The following is a 17,210-nucleotide window of genomic DNA, read 5'->3' on the forward strand; positions in this document are numbered from 1 at the left end:
GGAGCTGGAACGGGAGGCTCAAAGTGATATATATATATATATATATATATATATATATATACACACACACACACACACACACATACATACATATATATATATGTGTGTGTGTGTGTATATGTATATATATGTATGTATATATATATATATATATTTTGTGTGTGTGTGTGTGTGGTACACGGGCCTCTCACTGTTGTGGCCTCTCCCGTTGCGGAGCACAGTCTCTGGACGCGTAGGCTCAGCGGCCATGGCTTACGGACCTAGCCACTCCGTGGCATGTGGGATCCTCCCGGACCGGGGCACGAACCCGTGTCCCCTGCATCGACAGGCAGACTCTCAACCACTACGCCACCAGGGAAGCCCTATATATTTTTTTAAACCTTGTTTTGTGAGTACAGGAACAAGTTCAACAGCAATCAAAGGAAAAAATTTACACATGGTTCCACCATGAGCGGACATAGATAATACAGCTCTTACCCCATCAAGGCCTCTGGATTCTTAGTCATTTGCTTAGCTGTTCATTCATTCATTCATTCGTTCCCTCCCTCGTTCAGCAAATATTGGGTTGGCCAAAAAGTGCCTTCTGTTTTCACCAAGATCTTTATTGAACAACATAGTCATCCTTTTGTTCCACTATCTTCTGCCATTTTTCAGGCAACTTCATAATTCCATCTTCCCAAAACTTTTTATCTTTTTGAGCAAAAAACTGTTCCAGGTGCCTTTTACAGTCTTCCAGGGAATTGAAATTTTTTCCATTAAGAGAATTTTTTAAAGACCTAAATAAATGGAAATCTGAAGCTGCAATATCTGGTGAAAACGGCGGATGAATCAGAACTTCCCAGCCAAGCTGTTAACAGTTTTTGCCTGGCCATTAAAGAAACATGCAGTCTTGCGTTTTCCTGATGGAAGATTATGCATTTTCTGTTGACTAATTCTGGACACTTTTCGTCGAGTGATGCTTACAGTTGGTCTAACTGGGAGCAGTACTTGTTGGAATTAATCATTTGGTTTTTTTGGAAGGAGCTCATAATAGAGGACTCCCTTCCAATCCCACCATATACACGACATCACCTTCTTCGGATGCAGACCAGCCTTTGGTGTGGTTGGTGGTGGTTCATTTCACTTGCCTCACAATCTCTTCTGTTCCACATTATTGTATAGTATACACTTTTCATTGCCCGTCACAATTTGTTTTTAAAATGGAATGTTTTCATTACGTTTAAGTAGAGAATCGCATGCAGAAATACGGTGAAGAAGGTTTTTTTGCTTAACTTATGTGGAACCCAAACATCAAAGCGATTCATATAACCAAGCCGGTGTAAATGATTTTCAGTGCTTGATTTGGATATTTTGAGTATGTCGGCTATCTCCCGCATGGTATAACGTTGACTGTTCTCAGTTAATGTCTTAATTTGATCGTCATCAACTTCAACTGATCTACCCAACCATGGAACATCGTCCAGCAAGAAATCTCCAGCATGAAACTTCACAAACCACTTTTGACACGTTTGATCAGTCACAGCGCCTTCTCCATACACTGCACAAATCTTTTTTTGCATTTCAGTTGTGTTTTTACCTTTCTTGAAATAATAAAGCATAATATGCCGAAAATGTTGCTTTTTTTCTTCCATCTTCAATAATAAAATGGCTACACAAAAATTCACCAATTTTGATAAGTTTTTAAAAAATGCACACTGATATGACAGCTGTCACATACAATCTAACAAAATTGTTTTGAATGAAGTTAAAGACACCTAAGGGCTACTAGAGCCATTTTACAGAAAAAGCTGAACAACCTTTTGGCCAACCCAGTATTTGTTGAGCACTTGCTGTGCTCCAGAGGCAGAGGTGGCAGTGGTGAGCAAACCAGCTAATGGCACCGCTTTCATTGGTCTTGGGACCTATTGGTTCAACTAGACATTAATAACCATACTAAATAATTTCTTAATGTATATTTACAAATTGTGATACAGGCTTGAAAGGATCTGTTGTGGACTAGAGTTTTCAAGGTTTCCCTGAGAAAGTGACACTTGACCTAGATTGGAAAAATGAGTAGAAGATAAATTAGTCAAGATAGTGTTTGGAAGGGGATAGAAATACTTTAGATGGAGGAACTGGTATGTCAAAGGACCTGTGGTTGGAGGAGCAGCATATCATGTTAGAGAAGCTGAAAGAAGATAGGTGAACAAAGTAAAAAATTGTGCTGAAGAAAGACATAAAATGTGCTAACAAAGGAGCAAAGCAACAGAATCTGGAATCACTGAGCAAGTACACCCTGTTTCCTTTCACTGTTGCAAATGCTTTTTCTTAATCAGACTCAGTTCTGGGATCTCTGGGGTTTCTCCCTATAGCAGTTGACTTGTAACAGTGACTGTGCACCTGAATACAGAGAAAATTGGTGAGGGGAGAAACTATTTTGCTGAAGTTTATCCATGGAACCTCCTCTCCCCACTTCCTTCCTCAAGCCCTATTCCTAAAGCTTCTCCCAAAATACCAGGAGTCTATTCCTCATAACCCTTCAGTTCCTCTTTTCAGCATGTCCCAGTTCCTCTCCTCCCAATCTCTGGCCTTCAGAAGTAGCTGTTTCTACTCTTTGGAGGTGAGATTTTAGGTAGAGGGTGAGAGGGATAGAATGAGTTATGAAGAAGGAATTCTCATTGCCAGTGCTATTAGAATGAGGAGTATATTACTGATAGTTCTTGTATGAATCTGGGCTACATTTTCCTATAGTAACATTTTTATAAAAGGTGGTTAGGTACTCTAGTACTTAAAATAATTTGATAATGTGTAATTATGCAATTAATATGTACTTTAGAAAACATAGGCAGTAACTGAACTAAAAGAAACTAAATATCATTTATGATCCCAGAGATTGAATGGCTATCTAAGGAATTTTTTCCTTGTATATATTTATTTTATTTATTTAAAAAAAAAATTTTTTTTTTTTTTGGGTCATGCTCTGCAGCTTGTGGTATCTTAGTTCCCTGACCAGGGATTGAACCCAGGCCATGGCAGTGAAAGTGCCGAGTCCTAACCACTGGACCACCAGGGAACTCCCTGTGTATGTTTATTTTAACATAAAGATAGAATAAACTATTTTTTAGCCTGCTTTTTTTCATATAATATATTGCAAATTATTTATGTTAATGAATATATTTCTACAACATTATTTAAAATTTTTCATTAGTTTAAATAAACTCTCTCAAAACAAACATTTTAGATTTATGTATGCCCTTATGGTAAGTCCCTAGAATGAGTCAAAGGTTATGAAGATTTTGGATACCTATTATTAAATTGCCCTCTGTGAAGACTGTACCAATTCTTATTCCTATCAGTCCTATATGAAAGTGCTTGCCTTCCCATACCCTTGCCAATATTGCACATTGCCATACTTTTTCACTTATGTCAAGGTGGTAGGTGAAAATGGTTCAGTGTTTTAATTTTTTAGTCTTTTGACTACATCTAATATACCTCAAATTTTTATAGGACTTAAAATGGTTTTATATAAAATGATATACTGTGTTAAATGAAATGATTTCTCATATCCTTCAGTCATATATGAGTTAAATCAGCTTACTGGATACCGTAACCACTGTCACAAGGACTTCTCAGTACAAAAAGAAGAGGTGATACAGAAGGTAAAAATTAAAATTGTGAATTTGATAGAGACCAGACTAGAATTTGGCACTTAAAAAAAAAAAAAAAAGAAAGGATACATGGACTAGAAGGTAATTTCTAAAGAATTCCAAAAATGTTTTAAGCAATAGCAACACTGTCAATATAAATCTGTCAACTCCTAAAATGACATTTTGAAAAAGGAAATATGATGTTAATAGATTAGTTAATATGGGACTTTCTTAGGCTATCCTCTATGAGAACACATTAGGCACTGCTGTAGAGAAAATTATTGGAAGTATTGGAAAATAGAAGTGAAGAAGTTATCCAAAATGCAGACAAGAGAGACAGAGACTGAAAATATGAAGGAGGCTTAGTGACATGAGGCGTAGAGAGAAAGTGCATATCGTATACTTGGTCAGTTCCTAAAGAAAATGAGATAGATAATAGGGTAAAACAAACTTGAAGCAATAATAGCTGAGAGCTTTCCAGAATTGAAGAAAGGTACCAAACCATGATTTGAGAAGCCCAGCACACCCCAAGCAGGAATTCTCCCTAGCCATGTAGTGAAACTGCAGGACAACAAATCTAAAATTATAAAAGCTAGAGAAAAAAACCTTCAAAGGAGTAACTATGTGAGTGAAAGCCAATTAGTCATCAATAATCATGTAAATTAGAGGACAGTTGTGATTATTTTTTACTATGCTGGAAAAAACTGCCAATCTAGATGTCTGTACCTAGCAAAGATAGGTTCTTTGTTGTCAAGAACAAAGATGAAATAAAATACATATGCACCCAATCACAACTGTAAGGTCAGAGATATTAGAAGGAATGAAGAACAAAGGAAGTGGAAAATTTCTATGTAAAATTAAATCTGATTTTCTCTTTTGGGATTAACAAAGATGTAGCTAAAATAGTAGACAACAATAGCATATAAATTATGAAGGGATGCTCTAAATTCCTTTCTTCTTTTTTTTGAGGGAGAATTGTGATATATTAACTTAAGGCTTTAATGTGTGCGTACCACCAAAAGACAAGTAAATATATTATTTCCAGACTAGTAGAAGAAAATATTTTGGAATGAGAAGAAAAAATTCCAAAAGAAGTCAAGAAAGGGAAAGGAGAAAAACGTAGAAAAGGTATAACAAAAAGCACAAAGAATGGCTGAAAATAAATCCAAATATTACTAATTATAATATAGAAGTGCTAGTACTTCTTGTACATAGAATAGAGAGGATATATCAAACACATTCTAGAAGGGTAGAGAAAGACATATCAAACACATTCTAAACAAAAGAAAGCTGGTGAGCTATATTAATATACAAAATAGGCTTTAAGGCAAAAAGTTACTAGAGATAGAAGGTTACTTCATAATGATCATAGCTCAATTCACCTGGAAGATAAAACAGCTCTGAAATTGAGTTTTTTAAATTTATATACATCAAAAATTGATAACTTCAAGGAGAAAAGAGAAAAATTTATCATCACAGGGGATGATCTTAATACACATCATGGCATACCTCAATTAAGCAGGCAGACACAAACATAAGGGTACACAAGATAGAAACAGCACCACTTAAAATCTTGCTCTAAAGGGCATGTATAGAATACTGCATTCAGGCCTGATATTCAGCTAGTACACATTGGTTCACCTGTACCAGTTGTTAAAATATTAATATATATCCATGGTGGTTGAGTAGTTAGTTACTGCCCCAAGCTCACTGAGTGCCTTCCTAGTGCTTAAGCACCTTCCATAGGATCTCTCAGAGTAACCCATTATATAGCAACTAAAGATTTAAGAACTGGCACAGCAAGCTGCCAAGAAACATCTTACTAAAGAGCTTTAGCATCCACTCTAAGCTCTTCTCCCCATGCCAGGTATCCTCCCCCACCCAAAAAAAATCCATAGGCAAATGCTGAGTGACCATTTGGCTCCCCTTAGTGTGGGGCTGCCTGCCTTTCTCACACACTCTCCCAGTCATTCTCACATGGTCATTTGTGGGAACTGCAGCCTCTGGGGAGATCCAGAGAGATGAAAAGAGCAGTCAGATGAGAGTAATGGCACTACTGCAGGCACCATCCAAACATTAATTCTCTTGGCAAAGTGTGCATGCCCATTGCAGGATACAATCCATGGCAGGTGAATGAGGTCTATGAGGATGGTTTATGGATGAATGACTCCTGGGATGTACTTCCCTAATTTTATCATTCTTACTGAATTTCACCTTTATTTAGTGGGATAAGTTTGCCAAAAGCCACTGAATACATGCCCACCATGGACATTAATAACACTCTATTAATGAACTTGACTGCCAACATAAGTAGTCTCTTTACCAGAAACATTTAGTTGAGAGAACTGAGAAGCTGAAAGGTCATGAAACACAAACGATTTGTATTCTGGTTTATGCTGTTAACTGCTGTATTACATTATGTCTCATTTGAGCTGAGGGATTAGGTTTGATATCATTAAATATGATGTATCAATAAATTATTTTGTGACTTAGTTATATAATTGAATATAAAAATTAACAGCAAGCATTATAAGGGCCAAAAATTTTTTAATATACTTACTGTTAACTGCAGCAAAAGCTGAAAAGAGAATTCAGCTCCCATTAACAATTCTGTTGCTATTAAGAGTGATTTTTTTTTACTTATCAAGTCTACAGGTTACTTGATGACTACCTATTTATGAGGAAGTTTTTAAAATTGAAGTATAGTTGATATACAATATTGTGTTAGTTTCAGGTATACAGAAAAGTGATTCAGTTATATTTTTTTCAGATTTTTTTTCATTATAGGTTGTTAAAATATATTAAATATAATTCCCTGTGCTATATAGTAAATTCTTGTTGCTTATTCTGTTTTTCGTATCTGTCAATCCCATACTCCTTATTTATCCTTCCCTCCTTCCCTTTCTCCTTTGGTAACCATAAGTGTGTTTTATGTAAATGACTACCTATTTAATGTGGAAATTCTTGGAGGGGCTTTATGCAGTTTCCTGTGGCAGTTCATGGTTCAGACAAAGGCATCTGGGTCAAAAAAACGATTATGGCTACAATTTCCAAAAATTAATAAATGATTGGGAATTACTAGAATAATTTGATGAACAATTTGAGTTAGAACTAATACCACTTGGCAAGCATTTTTATAACCTATAGGTTAGTTTAATTTTTTAATGTTTTAAAATTTTTGTTCATGTTAATTTATATTACTATTGAATATTTAATATTTTTTGAATATCACATTTGACTATATGTAACAGCTGCCTCATGGGTTTTTTTTGCAAACATACAAAGATGATTTAAAAATTGCTCTCCTGTAAGGCCACATATTTCAAAAAATTATCATTAAGTAGTTTCTCAGTATAATGTGATTGCTAGAAATTAGTAACTAAAAGATAACTAGAGGGCTTCCCTGGTGGTGCAGTGGTTGAGAATCCGCCTGCCGATGCAGGGGACATGGGTTCGTGCCCCGATCCGGGAAGATCCCACATGCCGCGGAGCGGCTGGGCCCGTGAGCCATGGCCACTGAGCCTGCACGTCCGGAGCCTGTGCTCCGCAACGGGAGAGGCCACAACAGTGAGAGGCCTGCGTACCGCAAAAAAAAAAAAAAAAGATAACTAGAAAAACCTCATGTATTTTCAAGTTAAGAAACATTTATAAATAACTCATAAGTCAAAGTAGAAATGATAATGGAAATTAGAATTATTTAGAACTAAATGATAATGAAAGTACCACGTTGCAAAAGTTGTGGGATATAAGTAAATCCTCACTTAGTAGGAAAACTATAATCTTTAATAAACTAGATAGGAAGACAAGGAAAATTAGTTAGCTAAGTATCCACCTCAAGAAATAGTAAAAATAGTGAAGTTATAGTAAAGTAAATCTGAAGAAAGTAAAAGGAAAGAAATAGAGCAATAAAGAGTAAAATTACTGAAATTCTAAAAATTGAGTAGAAATACTCAAAAATCTGTCTTCGAAAAGACAAAGAATAACGAAAAACACTCATTAAATTGATCAAGAGAATACCCAAATAAACAACATTCAGAATGAAAGGGGGACATAATTTCTGATACAAGATGTAGAGATTGTAGCTTTCCAGAAGTAGCGGAGTAGATGATTTGGACCAACCCTCCAACTGAGAATAATTAGAAAAGCTAGAGAAAAACATAAATATCTAATGTAAGATATAAAAAGTTATGTTTGAAGGGATTAGAGAATTGAGGCAATGAGGAAATTTCAGGGCCAAGATCTGCAAATGGAGGGTAGCCAGAGATGTGAACCCACCATTTTAGCCAACTGAATCTAGCAATATGGTAGAAATGAAAGATTGATTTGACATTAGAAAATAAATTAATGTAAATCACTACATTAACATATTAAAAAGAAAACTATAGGATAATTTCAATAAGTGTTAGAAAATGTTTTATATACTTTAATGTATATTAATGGAAAAAAACACTCAGCAGATTTGAAGTAGAAGAGAATTAATTTCCTTAATCCAATAATAGGAATCTACCAAAACAAGTAAACCCTACAGCAAACATTGTGCTTAATGATGAAATGGTGAATGTATTGTTGAAGATAAGGAACAAGATAAGAGTGCACGCTATATTAACATTTCTATTCAGCATTGTACTGAAAGTCCTAGCCAGTGCAACAAGGAAAAAAAGTATTAAAAAGAACAAAGCAGGGACTTCCCTGGTGGCACAGTGGTTAAGAATCTGCCTGCCAATGAAGGGGACATGAGTTCGAGCCCTGGTCCGGGAAGATTGCACATGCCTCAGAGCAACTAAGCCCGTGCACCACAAGTACTGAGCCTGCGCTGTAGAGCCCATAAGCCACAACTACTGAAGCCCATGTGCCTAGAGCCTATGCTTTACAACAAGAGAAGCCACCACAATGAGGAGCCCACGCACCACAACGAAGAGTAGCCCCCACATACCACAGCTAGAGAAAAGCCTGTGCGCAGCAACAAAGACCCAATGCAGCCAAAAATAAATAAATTTATATTTAAAAAAAGAACAAAGCAACTGTTTATAGATATGATTATTGACAAAGAGAACCTAAAATAACCTATGATAAAGTATTAAATAAAGTAGCAGGATTGATAATAAATATTTTAAAAATCAGTTGCTCTTTTGTACACCAGCAACAAATGAAACAATTTTAAAAAGAACATTTACAAAAGCATCAAAAAAAATTGTCAAGTACCCAGGAATAGATATAACAAAAGATAGGCATGACCCATATCGAGAAAATCTCTGTTGTAAATGGAGATATGACATGTTCAAGGATTGGAAGACTCCATATTGTCAAGATGTCAATTCTATGCAAACTTTTCTTTAGATTTATTACAATCTCAATTAAAATCCACAGGTGGATCTGTGTGTCTGTGGGTGTGTGTGTACATAACTTCCTAAGTCAATTCTAAATGTACAAGGATGTTCAAAGGTCCAAAGATTGTTACAATACTCTTGCTAAGAAAATCTTGAATATGTGGGCAACTATGCATATTACTGATGGGATGATTCAATACTGTATGATATAAATTCTACCAAATTAATTTGTAAAGTTACTGCATCCCAATAAAAATACCAACAAGATTTTTTAGTAGTACCTGATAATGCTATATCTAAAATTCATTTGAAAGAGAAAGTATGACATTAGCATCCCCAAAAAATGTTTATTGGGGCAATGAGGGCTTGCTTTGCCACTTGTCAAACCTTTTAGAAATTAAAACAGTGTGGTGGTATTGCATAGACTAGAATATAGAGTCCCCCCAAAAAACTTGTATATGATAAAGATGGCATTTGGAAAAGTATAGGCTTTGATGTTGGGACAAATGACATCCATTTTAAAAAGTTACAAATCATGCCATGTAGAAAAATAGATTGTAATCTATTGTAATAGATGTTTTGGTATTAAAACAAAAAAAATGGGGTTTCCCTGGTGGTAGAGTGGTTAGCAATCTGCCTGCCAATGCAGGGGACACAAGTTCAAGCCCTGGTCCAGGAAGATCCCACGTGCCGCGGAGCAGCTAAGCCCATGCACCACAACCTCTGAGCCTGTGCTCTAGAGCCCGCGAGCCAGAACTACTGAGCTCGCAAGCCACAACTACTGAAGCCCGCGTGCCTAGAGCCCGTGCTCTGCAACAAGAGAAGCCACCGCAATGAGAAGACTGCGCACCGCAACGAAGAGTAGCCCCCGCTCACCGCAACTAGAGAAGGCCCGCGCACAGCAACAAAGACCCAACACAGCCAAAAATAAATAAAATTAATTAATTAAAAAAAAGACTATCAGTTTTATAGGTCTCTTTTTTTTAATAGGTCTCTTATGTACAATGTTTAAGATTAAGACTCTCCCAGAATCATTGATTCATTACTTTTATGCACAAAAAGGAGAAAATTTCATTTCATGACTCTTCTGACCAACAAAAAGAAATTATTTATACATCTTCTAAAATTACATATATTCATTTGAATACTTTTACTCATGATGGTCAACTAGCACAAAAATCCTACAAAAATCATTAACATATTAGTAAACTTTTGAAATCCAGATACCTCACAAAAGGGTTTATGCAGACACTCTTTAAAGGATAATTTCATGAATACTACATATGGGAAAAATTTCAATTTAGTAGATTTTTTTTCCCTCTCCACTTTATCTAAAAAGTTTGTTCCGAGTAGAAAAATTTGGTCATTTAAAATTCCATCTTATGCACTTTCATCTTAAAGTGTAAAAATACCATTTGTTATTGGAACTATAAATTGAGAAGACCTGAACTTTCAAAGACTCAGGATTTCATTTGCTAGGTCTGAATCTCAAAGATCAGCACCTACAGAAAACGAAGGCAAAATAAATAAATGACAATAGACTTTCAGAAATCAAATTGGGGTTTATAAAAGGTTTATAAAAATACAACTTTGTAATAGGAAAGGGGTGAAACAAGAGATAATACTAAAAATCCATAAAGGAAAAGGTTAAGTTTGACTATGTCAAACTGGTTTGGTAGGGTATATGCTAGACCTTTTCAGTGCATTTTAATAGATACTGATGAAGAAATACCTAATTTAGTTGTATATGATTTTTTTCCTAAGTTGCCTCATTTGTGCATGTTTTTCTGCAACCAGCTTTTCTCATTTAAAAATGTTTTAGAGTTCTTCATATTCACATAAAGTTATCCCTTTCTTTTTAAATGTTGTACTATATTGTAAAGTATTATATACTATGGCTTATATAATCAACCATTCCTTCTTTTACGTACATTAGGTCACTTTCAATTTCTCCCTACAATGCAGCATATCTTTAAATGTGCTTCTTTATATTTAGAAATGATTATTTCTTTAGATTGAATTCCCAGAAAAAAATTGCTGAGTCAAAAGGTATGCATGTTTAAAATTTTGGTACTCTCCACACAAGCCACACCAGTTTACACTTCACCATAATGTATGAGAGTACCATTTCCTACTACTACTTTCAACAGTGAGTAGTGTCAGTCTTTTAAATATCTGCTACTAATGTGGACAAAAAGAAGTTATTCATCTATAACTTGTGTAGTTATAAATAGTTGAATATCAATAACCAGAGAATGCTAAAAAACTAAATGAGAGAAATGTGTCATTTGCTTCCAGGTCAGTGCTGACAGTTGCTTGTGAACAGACTGAAGTTCTGCTTTTTGATCCTATATCTTCAAAGCACATAAAAACACTTTCTGAAGCTCATGAAGACTGTGTAAATAATATAAGGTTAGTATTGTAGTGAAAAAGTGAACTTTATTAATGTGACCCCAAATATTCTGTTTTGGAAGTTAATGAACATTTATAATGCCTTGTCCAGCAGTACTAGGTGATACATATTTGGAATTGTGAAACTTATCCCTTTAATTACAAAACTTACTGTTAACCATTTTGGATTGGAATCTTTCTGAAATGCATTTTCACTTCCATATGATCTCACCTTTTCTCCTTGTGTATTAGGGTCATCATTATGAATCTCAGCCATGTATTATGATAGTCCTGTAATGCTTTTGGGCAGTCCCATTGCTTAGCCTCTCTCACCACCAGCCCCCAAATTCATACTATTGAGGGAAGAAAACACATATGCACAGAAAAACTTCTTTATAGCATTGTTGGAAGCTCCTTAAATTCTCAATAATGTGGGAAGTAAGTAACAGTTGAATAGCTTGGTGGACTAATATGCAATCATTAAAATGATGGTTACAGAGACTACATATCAGCATGGACAAATGCTTGCAATAGTACAGGTTAAAATCATAAAAATCATATAAATATGACATGATGCAGAAGAAAAATATTAGAAGGAAATATTTTTAAATGCTTACAGTGGATGTGTTAGAATGAATGGATTATGACTAATTTTCTATTTTCTAAACTTTATATAATGAGATTATATGACTTTCATAATGATTACTTTTAATGTTCAAAAAAAAATAAATGAGGAAATTACTTCTAGTCAAGGTGACATATTGAATTTTGATGTAACCTCTAGCTCCAAACATATAGAACAATAGAATAAATAGCACAAAAGATACAGCCAGGCTCTGAAACAACATAAACATCTTTGTGGCCATTATGGCCAGACCGGAACACAGACACAAAGCTGTTACAGGGTTGAAACCATAAGCTCACTGGGTTTTCAGTCAGGCACTGACACTACTGTTTAGCTCCTGTCAGGAATCAAAAATGCTAGAAGTGTTTGACGTGAGGCAGGAACCAGAGCCAGAATTACTATATGAAGCCAGGGGTTTACTTGGAATGAGGCTGAAAAAAGGAAAAAGCTATTAATTACCTGGGGCTGTAGGTTTTAGATGATAAAGATACAGCCTCATGACCAGGAATTGAATGAAGCCATTGTTGAGTCGGTGACTGAAGGTATATATGTGATAGCTCCAATATTATCATGAAACTGGAGGCCTTAATGTCATTATGAGGCCTAGTAGTGGATTTGGTTCCAGAAATCCAAGTGGGGGCAACTATAAAACCATTAAATAGGAAGAAAGAGAGAGAAAAAAGTTTTAAATCTTTCTTGCTCAAAATAAGCCTATAACCAAAATTCCCAAACTCATGAAGATATCTAATAATAATATCATAACAAAACCAGCAACTAGAACAGGTATTTTCTCTGGATTAAATTAATTTTTTGGAGTAGTCCAACAAAGACTTTATTTTAAAAAATGAATTATTTTATTTATTTTTTTTCGACTAGGTAATACATGCACGTGGTACAAAATTCAAAGGTACAAAAGGGTAAACAGTGAAGAGTAAGTCTGTCTCCCACCTCTTTCCCCTAGCGACCCAGTTCCCCTCCCCAGAGGCAACCACTATTACCAGTTTCTTGCTATCCTTTCTGAGATAGTTCATGCATGTACAAGCATATGTACACACATATACATAAACTTTTATATAAGTGGTAGCATTCTGCACATACTATTATATATGTTGGCTTTTTCACTTAATGACATATTTAAGATCATTCCATATTTGTACCCATGGGATGATTTTATTCTTTTTAACGGCTGCATAGTATTCCATTGATTGGAAGAAACTTTAAAGCATTTTTAGGATGCTCAAAGAAATAAATTAAGGGATACTTCCCATTAATAGAGAGTTCAAAATTATGAAAAAAATAGGTTAATGTGGAAAAAAACCAACTAGAACTTTTGTAAATTAAAAATATAGTTGGTATATTAAAAAACTTAATAAATGGGATAAACGTTACCCTTTGCACCGATGAGAGAATTAATGGGTTAGAAAATATTACTAAAAAATTCACCCAGAGATTGATTGAGATGTATAATATCTCAGTTACAGAAGAAAGAAGTTGCAGAGATTGGAGGAGAACTAAATTTTGAAGACACAAAGGCTGAGAATTTTCAGCATTGAAGAAGGACCTGAATCCTTGAATCAAAAGTAAACTCTAGAATCAAGTGGGTTAAACAAAGATAAAGCTACATCTAGACAGGTTGTAGTGAAATTCTAGAATATCAGATAAAGAGAAAATCTTAAAAGCCACCAAAGTTAGAGGCCAGATTACCTTCAGAAGTATGATAATTATTAAACTGACTAGTTTCTTATCAACAACAGTTGATGCTAGGAGAAAAAGAAGTAATATCTTAAATACTAAGACAAAGTAATGTTTAATACCATTTCATATCCAGGTAAATTGTTATTCTAGAATAAAGAATTTTGATTCAGTGAAATTGTAAATGTTAATTATTAATAGCAGAAAGATAATAATTTAGGATTTTTGTGGGGGAGGGTGCATTTAAAACAAAGTTAAAACGAAAACTCTAGATTAGCACTATCCAATACAATTATAATTTTAAATTAAAAATTATCTAGTAGTCACATTTAAAAAAAGACATGAAATTAATTTTTAATAATATATTTTATTTACTCCAGTATGCCTAAAATGTTATCATTTCAACATGCAATCAGTATAAAAAATACTGAGATATTTTATTGATACTTTCATTTTTTCATGCTAAATCTTCAAAATCCAGTGTATATATTACACTTAGAGCACATCTCAATGCAGACTGGCCACATATTAAGGGCTCATTAGCCACATGTAGCTAATGGCTACCAAATTGCACATTGTAGCTCTGGATGGTAACAACAAATAGGTTGTACGTGTGGGTGAGTTTTGTTCAGTGGGAAGGCATAACATTTAAGGTCCACATCATGTTCAAGAAGAGGACAGAAATATTAACTAATTTCAGACTCTTTCAGAACAATCTATAATTAAATATATATGATGAAAAAAACTAAAATAAAATAATAAAACTATAGTTTATAGCTTCCAAACCAGCAAAGGTGGGTGGCAGAGAATATTGAAAACTTGATCAGTTCAGTAAAAGAAAGGAAAGCTTAAACAAGTAAAAAAAAATAAGCAAAAGAAAGGAAGGATAAATAGAAAACAAGAAGTAGAAATAGTTCCAAATATATTAATAGTTCACAGTAAATATAAATGGATTGATCTTCTTTATTAAAAGGTGCAGAGATAGCAATTTGAATAAAAAACAAAATCACGTATATACTCTTTATGGAGATACCAAAAATAAAACTACCCAGAAATGGGTAAAGAAAACTGATGTAGCTTATCATTATTGTACAGATATAAGACCAAAGGTTTTTTGTATTTATTATTATTATTTTTTGACATCTTTATTGGAGTATAATTGCTTTACAGTGGTGTGTTAGTTTCTGCTTTATAACAAAGTGAATCAGTTATACATACACGTATGTTCCCATATCTCTTCCCTCTTGCGTCTCCCTCCCTCCCACCCTCCCTATCCCACCCCTCTAGGTGGTCACAAAGCACTGAGCTGATCTCCCTGTGCTATGCGGCTGCTTCCCACTAACTATCTCTTTTTCGTTTGGTAGTGTATATATGTCCATGCCACTTTCTCACTTTGTCACAGCTTACCCTTCCCCCTCCCCATATCCTCAAGTCCATTCTCTAGTAGGTATGTGTCTTTATTCCCATCTTACCACTAGGTTCTTCATGACATTTTTTTTTCTTTCTTAGATTCCATATATATGTGTTAGCATATGGTATTTGTCTTTCTGTTTCTGACTTACTTCACTCTGTGTGACAGACTCTAGGTCCATCCACCTCACTACAAATAAGTCAATTTCGTTTCTTTTTATGGCTGAGTAATATTCCATTGTATATATGTGCCACATCTTCTTTATCCATTCATCTGTCGATGGACACTTAGGTTGTTTCCATCTCCTGGGTATTGTAAATAGAGCCGCAGTGAACATTGTGGTACATGACTCTTTTTGAATTATGGTTTTCTCAGAGTATATGCCCAGTAGTGGGATTGCTGGGTCATATGGTAGTTCTATTTGTAGTTTTTTAAGGAACCTCCATACTGTTCTCCATAGTGGCTGTACCAATTCACATTCCCACCAGCAGTGCAAGAGGGTTCCCTTTTCTCCACACCCTCTCCAGCATTTATTGTTTCTAGATTTTTTGATGATGGCCATTCTGACTGGTGTGAGATGATATCTCATTGTAGTTTTGATTTGCATTTCCCTAATGATTAATGATGTTGAGCATTCTTTCATGTGTTTGTTGGCAGTCTGTATATCTTCTTTGCAGAAATGTCTATTTAGGTCTTCTGCCCATTTTGGATTGGGTTGTTTGTTTTTTTGTTATTGAGCTGCATGAGCTGCTTATAAATTTTGGAGATTAATCCTTTGTCAGTTGCTTCATTTGCAAATATTTTCTCCCATTCTGAGGGTTGTCTTTTGGTCTTGTTTATGGTTTCCTTTGCTGTGCAAAAGCTTTGAAGTTTCATTAGGTCCCATTTGTTTATTTTTGTTTTTATTTCCATTTCTCTAGGAGGTGGGTCCAAAAGGATCTTGCTGTGATTTATGTCATAGAGTGTTCTGCCTATGTTTTCCTCTAAGAGTTTGATAGTGTCTGGCCTTACATTTAGGTCTTTAATCCATTTTGAGCTTATTTTTGTGTATGGTGTTAGGGAGTGTTCTAATCTCATACTTTTACATGTACCTGTCCAGTTTTCCCAGCACCACTTATTGAAGAGGCTGTTCTTTCTCCACTGTACATTCCTGCCTCCTTTATCAAAGATAAGTTGCCCATATATGCGTGGGTTTATCTCTGGGCTTTCTATCCTGTTCCATTGATCTATATTTCTGTTTTTGTGCCAGTACCATACTGTCTTGATTACTGTAGCTTTGTAGTATAGTCCGAAGTCAGGGAGCCTGATTCCTCCAGCTCCGTTTTTCATTTTCAAGATTGCTTTGGCTATTCGGGGTCTTTTGTGTTTCCATACAAATGGTGAAATTTCTTGTTCTGGTTCTGTGAAAAATGCCAATGGTAATTTGATAGGGATTGCATTGAATCTGTAGATTGCTTTGGATAGTAGAGTCATTTTCACAATGTTGATTCTTCCAATCCAAGAACATGGTATATCTCTCCATCTATTTGTATCATCTTTAATTTCTTTCATCAGTGTCTTATAATTTTCTGCATACAGGTCTTTTGTCTCCTTAGGTAGGTTTATTCCTAGATATTTTATTCTTTTTGTTGCAATGGTAAATGGGAGTGTTTTCTTGATTTCACTTTCAGATTTTTCATCATTAGTGTACAGGAATGCCAGAGATTTCTGTGCATTAATTTTGTATCCTGCTACTTTACCAAATTCATTGATTATCTCTAGTAGTTTTCTGGTAGCATCTTTAGGATTCTCTATGTATAGTATCATGTGATCTGCAAACAGTGACAGCTTTACTACTTCTTTTCCAATTTGGATTCCTTTTATTTCCTTTTCTTCTCTGATTGCTGTGGCTAAAACTTCCAAAACTATGTTGAATAAGAGTGGTGAGAGTGGGCAGCCTTGTCTTGTTCCTGATCTTTGCGGAAATGCTTTCAGTTTTTCACCATTGAGGACGATGTTGGCTGTGGGTTTGTCACATATGGCCTTTATTATGTTGAGGAAAGTTCCCTCTATGCCTACTTTCTGGAGGGTTTTTATCATAAATGGGTGTTGAATTTTGTCGAAAGCTTTCTCTGCATCTATTGAGATGACCATATGGT

At 35.0% G+C, this 17,210-nt stretch overlaps 1 protein-coding gene across 2 annotated transcripts in view; it reads left to right on the forward strand.

The window, feature by feature from the left end:
* Window positions 1-17,210, forward strand: part of DCAF10 (DDB1 and CUL4 associated factor 10) — a 58,753-nt gene that overhangs the window by 3,192 nt on the left and 38,351 nt on the right. The window contains exon 2 of one of the 2 annotated variants that reach the window (XM_082643004.1): window positions 11,252-11,365. The exons of the other annotated variant lie outside the window; for it this stretch is intronic. Within the exon in view, the coding sequence (XP_082499130.1) occupies window positions 11,252-11,365 (114 nt within the window). The remainder of the gene's footprint in view (window positions 1-11,251; window positions 11,366-17,210) is intronic. 2 annotated transcript variants of the gene reach the window in all.

The sequence above is a fragment of the Mesoplodon mirus genome (assembly GCF_964341445.2).
Source record: "Mesoplodon mirus genome assembly, chromosome: 1".
Taxonomy (NCBI): domain Eukaryota; kingdom Metazoa; phylum Chordata; class Mammalia; order Artiodactyla; family Ziphiidae; genus Mesoplodon; species Mesoplodon mirus.